A 12,274-nucleotide genomic window follows, 5' to 3' on the forward strand; every position below is an offset into this window, starting at 1 on the left:
GCTCTTATTTCGGCCAGCACATTATTTTGGAAACAATCGAAAAGTTATAATACTTCCCATATAACAATTTTGTTGAAATTTGGTCAGCTTACGTAAACACTTATGTTCTACTGAACCTAATTTAGTTTGAGCAATTTCGATGGTCAGAATTTGAGTTATCAACGAATTTATACCTATTTTGTCATTTTTAGACCTCTTAATCAAGGCCAATCTCTCCCAACTAAATTAGGTTCGGAAGTTAAGTATGATTGGAAGGTTCTGACAAATTTTCAGCATGATTCATGTTCAGGAACCGAAGATATGACAGAATAATACGACAAAAATCAACGAATTTCGTCAAATTACGCGACTTTTACACCTAATTTTGCTCCAAAAGCCGCGCACCATCAAATATGGCACCTAGGAGAAACTCACTGATCATTCCAAAAAAGTATAATAAATTTGGTACTGTGAAAATTCTCACAGTCTCTAGAAAACGATGGCACAAAAATTTTGAAAATCCGAGCAAGTTTATTTTTATCGTGCACCGCCTACATAAACATATTGATATAGAAATTCGGCGGAATGACGGGCTGAGCGCCGCCCAGTAAGCTTCGCATCGGCAGTCGCGCGCTACTGCAAGCGAGAGGGCTCTGATTAAAGCATGAAGGCTATTATGTTTTAATATTATATACTATGTACTATATTAATATTATATACTATGTACTATGTACTAGGCCGGTAGTAGGTACCACCGTCCACCATGTATATTAAACACGGTACACAGTACACGATCCCAAGATATTATATTTATGTTCATAATCATAGAATAGCTAGATTAGGCGGAATGACAGACTAAGCGCCGCCCAGTAAGGTACACGGTACAGGTGGGGACTGGGGAATCTATTGAAAATAAAACAGGTTGTGCTGGTTGACAAATTTAAAATTGAAAAGAAACAATTATGAATTCATAATTACAATTCATCATCTGATAATTTTCTGAAGAAAGGGGTATATGGTACAAAAAATGTATGATAAATAGATTAATAGATAAATAGATAAAAAGATTCGACTAGTATTAATTGTAATATAAAAGTGAAAAACTTTCGTTCTGCCCCAGCTAGATTTGTCTCACTTCACACTTCACGCACAAGATCAGAGACGATGATCGTGGCGTACTTCATACTTTAACTTTGGAGGTCTAGAGGAGGCCAGTGTTAGAATTACGGTTAAGTTAGCCGGGTTTATAGGATAAAGTGCTGGTCCGGTCGCGGTGGCAAAACTATTTGAACCAAAATCATTAAAAAACGGTGCTGGTCACTGCACACTAAAAATTGCAAATATGTTTATAAAAAATACAGATAAAAGTTAAACATTAAAAGACAATTCCTATTCTTTAGTTGAATACAAACAATAAAAGCTAATTGAAACGTTCGATCAAGACATCATCAAAAGTAATAAGCATTAGTATTTAAATATTAAATAACTAGTTCATAATTTGTTAACATAATTTCGGTCATTATTATTTATTGGTCATTATTCTTTATTAGTCATTATTCTTTATTGGTCATTATTCTTGTATTTCTCGTACATCCACTCTAAGCAATTTAGACACACACATCGGCTGAAGGTAACATATGCTAGTAACGAAGCCACTATAGCAGGAATCCCCATCATGATAAGGAAAGCTAGCTCTCCATACAGGAAGTCTTTTCCTAGTTGCATGACAAAGAATAAAACACATCCTACTCCCTCAGCGCTGAGAATCGCCGCATATTTCATTGAAATGTCCTTTCGACCTGAGATTTTATTGATTAGTTTAGAAGCACCACCCGGAAGCAGGACTAACGCCTCAAAATGTTTAATTTGCTGTTACAATCAACTAACCTTATCGGACCTTATTTGACCGGACATTAAATGAACGGACATAACTATGAGTATGAACGGACATTAAAATGAACGCTCAAAGGCATTCAAAACCATCAAAAATCCAAATTTTGTCATCTTTTTTTTGGCGTTTTAAAAATTATAGCAGATAATTTGTAAATTAATTGTTCATACGATAAGCAAGAATGGCAGTCGTTAAGCAGTAAAAATGTCAAAATATCTGTAGATCAATGTCTATGATTATGAAAGTTGTGTAAAAACAACAGATACGAAATATGACCAGATTTGATGATCATATCACAGGTCATCTTCCTCAAATGGGTTATCGTGAATTGAATATTCCATGCTTAAACTTAAAGCATCATATCAGTAATACCTGCTTTTTGAAAACAATTATTTATTTGACCACCTCGGTCCTGCATTTTAGTGTAAACTATTACAACATATGGAGGTAAATAATACCTCCGAAGAATTGAACGAGGAAGCCAAAGATCAAGAAAGTGATCATGCCATAATGTGATACTTAGAATGTAGAATATTTAAATTGTGTAATAACTCGTTTTTTATTGATCCAATGATAAAGTTCAGTCCGAATCCGATGATAGACATTACAATTGACTGAAATTAAAAAGTTGTCTTATCCTAAACATGAGTTCGCAGTTGAATAATGTTGGAAAAAATCTCAACGGACTTTAATTTGGACGGACCTTAAACGGACGTAATTTATTTAAACGGACATTAAGATGAAGGCTAGGACCTCCAGCGTTCAATTAATGTCCGTTCAAATAAGGTCCGATAAGGTATTAGAAATATGCACACATGCATATTTAGTATTTATAAATATAATAACACTAAATATGAAATTTAAATTCTTTCTCTTTGGAATTGGTGTAACGTGTGGGTGTGATGGTTGCGATCATTTTGATGGGGTTTTTTTGACTCCGAATCGTTCCAGGTGTTGTCATTCGGCTCAAGTGAGTGATATAGATCCGGCTCAAGTGAGAGATATAGATTGGATGATTTAGTTCGTCTAAAACTGTTGTCTAAATCTTAAAGAAGTTATTGGGGTTGAATATTTTACAATTAAACCAAATATCCTTCTCTAAAATCCTACCTTATTTAGATAATGAGCTTTGAGATACATACGTGACACGTGTTTTTTGTGTGACTAATCTGTGACCAAGCTGACGAAAAATCTTCATTATTGTACCACTTAAAACTTTTAAGATATAAAACATTTAAATTGAATTCCAAACCTACCAAATAATTCTTGACAGGCTGGAGCAATGCAGGTGAAAATCCCGGTACAAAAAGTAACTATACAGAGATTAACTAGGTAACCATACCGACTCCATTTTGTGTAGTGAAGTGAAATAGTTAGAGGACCCTGAAATTAAGAATATTGTTATAATAAAAGAAAACAAAAACAAATTGAGGGTAATGATGAAAAATGAACACAAGTGGGAGAAAGTGGGAAACAGATGGGAAACACTAACAGGTTGGACATAGGAACACAGCGCCCGGGCGGCCTTAAGGAAACACATGTGGTGGATTGGTAGAACTAGGAAAGCCCATATAGGGGCAAAAAAGTCAGACATCAGTATTTTTTCTTAGAAATAAAAGACAAGTGTCGAGGTATATTACAGTCATGACAGTTTACCTAAACAACTGCTAGTACAGCGAACTAACCATAACAAGGAATGAAAGTGTGAAGGTGTATCTCATTCCGATCTGGTCCAATATCATACCCCACGTCAATCTTCCGAACGCGTTCATTACCGAGGCTGAGGAAAACAAAATAGATGTAATAATCTTCAATACATCTCGCAAGGTGAATTACCATTCAATTATCGGTAAAGTTCGGTAAGAGATCAACTGGAAATATTTAACAAATTGACCTGCAGATTGACTCGTATATATTATTATCATAAAGATATAATTCTATACCTAATGCTCCAACCATGTTAAGAAATCTATCGTCATTGATTGCTTCGATTGCTATGACCTTGTACAATTCTGATGAAGTCAGTAGAGTCTGAAATGAAATGTCAGTTTTAAAACAATTTGACTCATTAATCACAACTTGAAATGTTAATAATTATGACAGTTATCGTATCTTTATACCATAGATATATTAGAACAACGAGTAAACACACATACGTGGCCTATTGGTGAAGGGGGCTTCTAAAAACTGTAATTTCTACATAATCTTTATGTGTAAAACAGCTTAAGAGGGCGGAGGGAGGGGGTCCAAATCTGGTTTACTTAATATGTGAATTGTGAATGTTCTCCAATGTTATTTGACACTAACTGTACAATTACCAGAGATAAAGTAGAGACCACGAGGTATAGAACGTAAAACCTTGGCTGTTTCAACGTCTCCTTGATACTGTAATCCGGGTCTGGTTCTGCAGACTCGGCAGATTTGGCAGACTCAGCAAACTCGTCAGCCGCGTATATTTCATAAGGAATATTATCAGGATCAGTGTCCCTCTCTCCGTAGTCTGAGTTCTTGTTCTGTATCAATGGTGATCTCTCTTCTCCTGCTTCATAGCTCTCTATCATGGAGTCAAACAATTTCCTCTCTTCTTCCGGGAGAGGCGGTCGCAGGATAAATAGACCTGTGATAAAGAGGGTTTGTAGGAATTACAGGATAAATAGTTTATTGCGAGAGTTATAGGGAGTAGAGACTACAGGAAAGATAGTTATTAAATACAAATTAATTTGGAATAACTTGGAAAATACCCCTGACTATTAGCTTACCGGGTAAAAATAGCAAAGCTAAGACAAAAGCCCATGCCAGCCAAATGTACTGTGTGTGGTCTATAACTGAGCTATCTACAAATAACATCGCTGTTTCATTTCCACAGCTTACTTCGACTGGTCTGGAGGAAAGTAGTAATAGTATATTAAATATGATAAAGTTTTAAACTATCTTCTTAACTACAAAGAAATACATTTATTGAGAGGGTACTCCATTGTGGATGGCCGTAATCGATTCACAAGCGGGTCACGTCTTCATGATAGCTAATCAGCTTTGATAACGATAACGTTTGAGTTTTATTGTATTTTTATTATAGTCTTGGTTAGTTTATAAATATTTCATAACTTTGAGAAGATCAGTAATTGAACTCACTGTTTGTTGTACGGATTAATGACTACAGTACAGAGGAATGAACCGATAAACCCAGAAATCCCCATAAAAAACCCCATGATTCCATTCGCAGTCCCTGCCTTCCGCGGGTTCCACTCTGACAACCTTGACACCTGAAATAGCAATAAGATATTTAGGTATTTCTTACTGGTAGCAATTATATTTATAACAATTTTAAATTGTGGTATCATTGACACGTTTGCACAAATGAAGGGAGAGTTCTAAAAATTAGAAACGCCAAAATAAAGAACAGTCATTGAAAGTATCTTCTAATAAATAAATTGCTGCCCTAACTTCAAACAAAACCAGTTGAAAACATTTGTCACACTTACATTACAAATGTTAATCTGGCCAGCAAGCGTTCCTATGAAGATCACAGAAATGGTAAGAAAGTAATAAGTTTCAATGTAGTAAGAAACCGCTACCACTGCTACGTACAGGGTGGTAAGAATGAAGAGTAGGAGCCGAACGTTCATGTACTTTTCCAGGATACCCGATATGAACCCTGTTGGGATGTTGCAAATGAAGCTGGTAGCATTTAGAGGTGTAATTATAACGTTAACTTTGGTAAATTACTGGAATAAATAGCTACAAGATTCTGTTGACCGCAATAGTTCCTAATTAAATTTGAAGTTTGTAAGTTCTCTATTGTACTCGTTCAAGTGTACCTGTAAGAGCGATGCCCATGAGCAGTATAACAGGTTGGAGAGACATTGCTGCCTGGCTTGTTATCTCTCCGGTGTTATGGTAGAATAGCGATGATAGATAAGGGAGAAGCGCTCCGTAACTGAGAAATTACAGCAAATAAGTAAGATGAATGTCAGAAATAACAAGATAAATGAGCTAATCACAGATTATTGCAATTTAATTCAGACATAATTTTGAGAAAGAACAGCTCAACATCCAAGCGTAAAATATTACGGTTATAAAATTAAAAATAGATGATTAACAAACTTAATTAAAGCAACATAGTACCTGAAGAAAGGAAGACCCATGCCCGTGGAACCCAAACACACACTAATCAGTATCCACCAGTTGTAATGTCGCTGGAACCAACCCATACTGACCTGTTACCGCCCGCTTACTACCTTGTTGAAACCTAATGGGTGTGGTACGAAATCAACTTTAAATTATTTATCAAATTTAAACTTGAAATTGTAAATGTACACATCTATGAATGCTAATTAAAATCTGTTTTTAACATTATTTTATGGCAAAAACGTATTATATTACATTTACAATGCGGAAACACGCTTTCTTAGAGGAATTAAGTCTCGGAACATGCACTCCTTATTCGACCGGAAAATCAATCCAGACCTTAAATAAGATAAATCGTGAAATTTATAAAGCAAACCCTAAACGCATTCTACACTCACTTAAAAAGAAATAAAACAAAATTTTAATAAAACAAAATTCTAAAAGCTTTACTTATCTTATCTCGCTGCTTGCAAGTGTTTTATCTTTTTTACCGGTGTCTTATCGGTTTAGTGTCTGATCGTTTTAGTGTTACACACTATTACACAATTAGAAAAAAGATACGAATTCTGAATATTCTGATTCCGTCTATCTTGAAAAACTAAGTCTGAAGATTGACTCGTACTGTTATTGATGACAAGTGTTCAACCATAAGCAGGATCCTTACGCTACTTTCAGTCAGCGTCTCAAAACTTTGGTCAATAACAATCTAGAAACCTATCTACAGTAACAACTATCTGTTTGGTCTACTGAGAAACCTTGTGGCAGATCCATGAGGAAATACAACTATGATGACGAAGTATCTCGCTGTTCTGTCTGTCAAAGAATTTATTGACAATCTAGAAACAGCTGAACGTTGCAAATCAGAACACGTTGAGTCAATAGAGGTTTTTGGAGGAGTTTTGGAGTCAGTTTTCAGATTAAAAAACTCACGAAGCTCTTCAAAAGAATGAGATTCAGAACAATATATGGCAAAGAAGCAAACAACAATCGCTCAAAGCTTGCATATTTAACACAGTAGCATATTTGACAATTTGTCCATTTTGTCAATCATAGTCGTTGCACGATGTACACAAGAATTTGAGATATGTAAACGGGTGGGTTTAACATTGTAAAATTGAAATTATTAGTAATTAATAAATTATCATTAATTGATTATTGAATCGTCTGAGTTCAGCTTACATTCCTTTAATTTATATTAGAGATATTTGTTGGAAAAGTTAAAGTCAGAATTGTATGACTTCACTCCAGTCGAGTGTACAAAATAAAATAATCCAACAAATGGACAATACTTTAACACGAAATGTAAACAATTTTCACAATTTAGATGGGTAATAATGAAAAGTCATCAAATATACAATTCCGAACAATTGTATTTAAATAAAGTGGAGACTTTCACTTTGTCCCAAAACATCAATTAATTTTATTTAAGTAAAGTGGAGACTCTCACTTTGTCCCAAAACATCAATTAATTTTATCTAAGTAAAGTGGAGACTCTCACTTTTATTTGTCCCAAAACATCAATTAAATGTATATAAGGGTGTGAGTAATGATAAACTTGAATTTCTGAACTTGCTTTTACCGGTTAAGATGCATGCATGTCGAAACTACTGTATTTTGTGTGATAGAGCAAGATCCAAAGTGAAAACGGATTTCGTTATTTCATTTATCAAATATTTACTTCAAATTTGCTTCAAACGTGCATGGTAAAATAAGCTTACGTAATTACGTATTTATATACGTAAGCTTCCTTTACCTTGTGCTACGCTTGAGCTATATATAGCACAAGCGTGGATGCACGTATTTTCAGGTTTCGACCTGTATAGGGTGTCCGACCCACAAGTCGGAACGTCTCCGGTGGGTTATATCTTTCTCAATTTTGTTTCGACATCTCTGGATTGACGTACACCTTGGAAACGTTTTGAATGGCTATTTCTAATTCTAAATCCCTGATTCTATCTGAATTAACTTCTCCTCAGCTTGATAGTGTTTTGTACAAATTCCAGCTGATTGCTCCGGATGGGTATGACGAGGATGGAAAACGTGAACTACTGCGCAGCAGCAAAGTCTTCATACGAGGAATTGGGGACCAGGCTAATGAGAACATTTTGGCGATATTCAGTAACAAAGGTACATTTGTCGATTTTGAGTCAGTTGATGGAAAGGTAAAAGGAATTTTTGCTAAATCAGAATCTGGTAAGGTGATGTATCCATGTTCTGTTTGCTGTAAAGAGGTTACAGATAGGTCAGATACATCAGGTCTTGGTATCGAATGTAGTGGATGTGGGTGGTATTTTCACACTAGCTGCACATACAAGCCTGTTAGTCTTGACCTTTTTAAAGCTCTTAAGGACTCTCCAAGCTACATCAAGGTGCTGTGCCCCCCATGCAACTCCGTGTATGGTAGTGCTCTCTCCAAGCTGAAGCGTGTGGAGCATAAATTGGATGCTATGGCTGTGAAGGTTAACAGTGTAGAAACTAAGGTAAAACAGGCGGCCACTAAAGTACCCTACAGTACTGCTGTTTCAAATGGTATCTCCAAAAACAGTCCTATCCCACAAAAGGTCATGGAGGGTTTGAAATCTATATCAAAAGCTAAACAGGAGTCTGATGATGTTGAGCGACTCAAACGTACCAGAGTTGTTTTCCGACCAGAAGATACTAACATAAGGACTAGTCGTGATATACGTAAGGCTTTCAATCAGCATTACAAAGGCATGGTGATCAAACATTGTAGGCTAACGGCATCAGGATCCATCACATTTGAGTTTGAAGATGAAAACACAGCAAACAATGTGCAGTCTAAGTGGGAAACAAGTCATTTTGGTGGTAATAAAGGTATCAAAATACCAGGAGACTATAACACTGTGGCCATGGTTAAGCATGTGTATGATGATCACAACGAGGATGACATGAAAAATGAGATTATGCAAAACTACTCTGGTATTGTCACAAAATGCGAATTTCAACGGAAAAGGTCTGATAAATCATTCAATGGAATGATCAAACTTGAATTTTCGTCTCGAGAAGAAATGATGAAGGTAGTCAAAGACAAGATACAGTTTTGTCATCAGCGCTATATTGTTGAAGAGTACAAAAGAAGGTCCAGGGTTATCAAGTGCAACAAGTGCCAAGGTTGGGGACATATTCACCGGTATTGCACCAAGCCAGCTGAGTGTGGAAAATGTGCAGAAAATCATGAAAGCAATAGCTGTTCAATAACCAGTGGGTTCAAGTGTGCACATTGCAACAAAGATCACCAAGCAGGATCATTTGATTGTGCAGTGTACAAAGAGAAATTGGTTAAATTCTCTCATGATGCATTATGATCGATTATAACACTTCAAGTAGAAATGCCCAAAATAGCACAGTGTTTGGTAAATTATGCACAATCAACATCTGCGGACTATCCCAAAGAAGCAACATGATGCTAAGCAAGTATGCGTTTGACAACGACATCCTTCTATTTGGTGTGCAGGAGACAGGTGCTGGAAGCCAATGGAAATCATTAACAAACATGAAAACTTTTGAAGATACAAATAATAATAGCAACAAAGGCTGTGCAATCATGGTTAGACAAGAGATCATGTTCACACAGCTTCCTGTTATCTCAAACATTTCATCAAATATTGACTCAGTTTGGGGAATGTTATCTTGGAACGGCAAAAGATACATAATGGGCAACCTCTATTTGAAACTGGACTACCTATCAGGTGTGAAAGAGATGTTGGTTATGCTTGATAAGGCTCATGAAATGAGCAAGCTTCACAAGTGTACAGGTGTGATTGCTATGGGGGATTTTAATGCTCGCCACTTTATCTGGAATGATACTGTGGTAAATAAGTATGGAAAATATATTGAAGAACATCTAGACTGGTCCAAGTTCTGTGTCCATGCACCTTCGTCAAGCACGTTCTTGGCAAGGAATGGGAGCAGCCATATTGACTTTTTCATCACATCCACACAGCTCGATAAGTATATAGATCATCCAATTGCAGATCACTTTGCTAACTTGTATAGTGGGGCTCCTTTGAGAGGTCACGTTCCAGTATCAATCAATGTTCAATCACAACCTGTGGCAATCAGGTCAGAGAATGTTCAGAAGTATAACCTTCAGTCAATGGACTGGTTTAAATGGACTAGAGACATTGAGATTGACTTGACACTCGAAAAAACCGATAGCTTAGCAACTGATGGGACTATCAAGGAATTGCTGGAAGTTATTAACACAGCTATTGATGTTTCTACAAAAGAAAACTGCCAAATGAAATGTGTCTCCAAACACAGTAAACCTTACTGGACCCCCAAGCTATCTGTGCTTTCTGGGAAACTAAGATTCGACCTCAAATCGTATTTAACCAGAAATACAGACACTGCATTTGAAGCAATGCAGACCTCAAAGAAGGAATTTGAAGAAGCAAGAAAGCAGGCATGTCAGCAGTTTATCCTTCGAAAGACAAATGACCTGAACACCTCTCAGGCAAAAAAGTTCTGGAAAGAGTTCAATAAGCTCTTCAAACCCCCATCTGATCAAATGGTTGAAGCTCTTATCTCAGAGGATGGAACTATTCTCACAGAAAATGCTGACATAGAGAAGGAAATGTTTGGAACGTTTTTTCACGCTAAACACATAGTTTATAATATCGATCAATTTGATGATGTTTTCTATCAGGAAATAAACAACCTGTATGACGACATCAAAAACAGCAATTTCCTGCCCAGTGAGGATATGGCAGATAGATTTACAAGCAGCTCCGCCCTTTACTACCCGGTTACACCATGGGAGATCACTGCTACTCTGAAAGGTATTCACTCTACAGCGGCTAGTTTTGATAATCATGAAGTACATCAGTCTATGCTAAAGAAACTAGGTCCAAATGCAATTCATGCACTAAGCAGGCTCTTCACACTCTGCTTGCGTAATGGACTTTGGTTGTGGAACGACTCTAAGATCGTGTTCCTCAAAAAAGATGGAAAGTCCTCATATTCCAAAGCAGGTGCATACAGGCCAATTTCAATCTCCTCGTATGTAGGCAAACTGCTTGAACGAATCTTGGCACAACGACTTGAGGTATATCTAAAGAAAGTGGGAATTATTGATGTAAATCAGGAAGGTTTCTCCAAAGGCAAAAACACTATCAGATACCTCAATAGGCTGACTGCGGGTATTAAAGGTGATATTATGAAGAAGCTTACGGTACTTTGTTTGTTCATTGACTTCGAAAAAGCTTAAATTGATTCAGTGTGGAAAAAAGGTCTAGTTGTTAAGCTCTGGAGAGCTGGCGTTCATGGCTGCTATCTTAAAACTATAGACAGCTTTCTGTTTAGTCGTACAGTTTGCCTTCTAATAAATGGATTTCTCGGCCCAGTTAGAGACTGCCTGGACTATGGGTTACCACAAGGATCTGTGCTGTCTCCTATTTTGTTCAAATTCTTCATTATGGATATCGAGGCTGTCTGTTCAGTGTACCAACAGATTAGTGTCTTGAAGTTTGCTGATGATGGGACAGTTAAAGTGGTTGGCAGAGACTTAGAAGAGTGTCTTTTCTATCTCAACCTGGCTATGGACAGCATTGAATATTGGACATCTTGTTGGCGCCTGGTTATAAACTGTGATGCAAATAAGACTGAGATTATATGCTTCAACTCATATGATCAAGCCGGAATCCCAACCTCATTCAACCTAGGAGGGAAACTAATTCATCTAACAGATCAAACGAAAGTTCTGGGTGTCATACTAGACAGTAAGTTGACCTTCAAACAGCACAGCAAGCATGTCTACAATAATCTAGTCTACCGCTGGGTTTGTATGAGTCGTTATGCAAACAGAAACTGGGGCATGAACCAAGCAGTGCTAGTTAGAGTTGCCAAAACCATTCTCTTCTCAACACTGTTCTATGGATCTATTATATGGATGAAAAATTCAAATATGACAGACATAAACAAACTGTGGTACAGAGTGTCTAAAGCTGCAGTCGGGGCTGTTTTCAATGTACACGGGGCCATTCTTGAAGTCATTCTGGGTGTACCACCACTCCAAACAATGGGGAGAGTAATTTCGATCAAACATTACCTTAAGGTTCTCCATGACTCAGACGACATTCATTTTGACTTCGTGAGAACTCAACTAGATGAAATGAACCCAACAGTACTCTTCCATCTTCGAGACGTGCAGAAATTCTTAATATGGAAAGTAGAACATTTCAGCACTGAAGGTCAGACCTGTGACTTAACCCAGAGAAATCTAGAACAAGTTCTGTTACTACCCAAAAAGATTTA

At 36.9% G+C, this 12,274-nt stretch overlaps 2 protein-coding genes across 2 annotated transcripts in view; one reads left to right on the forward strand and one right to left on the reverse strand.

Moving 5' to 3' along the window:
• LOC134822382 (probable ATP-dependent RNA helicase ddx6) overlaps positions 1-12,274 on the forward strand; it is a 111,823-nt gene that overhangs the window by 37,036 nt on the left and 62,513 nt on the right. The window lies entirely within an intron of this gene.
• LOC134822431 (uncharacterized) lies at positions 904-6,121 on the reverse strand. The gene is made up of 10 exons (XM_063833488.1): positions 5,996-6,121; positions 5,689-5,807; positions 5,353-5,525; positions 5,003-5,133; positions 4,630-4,751; positions 4,189-4,487; positions 3,814-3,901; positions 3,556-3,650; positions 3,127-3,253; positions 904-1,778 (listed from the first exon to the last, which is right to left on the reverse strand). The coding sequence occupies exons 1-10, from the start codon at positions 6,079-6,081 to the stop codon at positions 1,540-1,542; spliced, it is 1,479 nt and encodes a 492-aa protein (XP_063689558.1). The 5' UTR covers positions 6,082-6,121; the 3' UTR covers positions 904-1,539.

The sequence above is a fragment of the Bolinopsis microptera genome, chromosome 10 (genome assembly GCF_026151205.1).
Source record: "Bolinopsis microptera isolate Bmic1 chromosome 10, MBARI_Bmic_1.0, whole genome shotgun sequence".
In the NCBI taxonomy this organism is placed as follows: domain Eukaryota; kingdom Metazoa; phylum Ctenophora; class Tentaculata; order Lobata; family Bolinopsidae; genus Bolinopsis; species Bolinopsis microptera.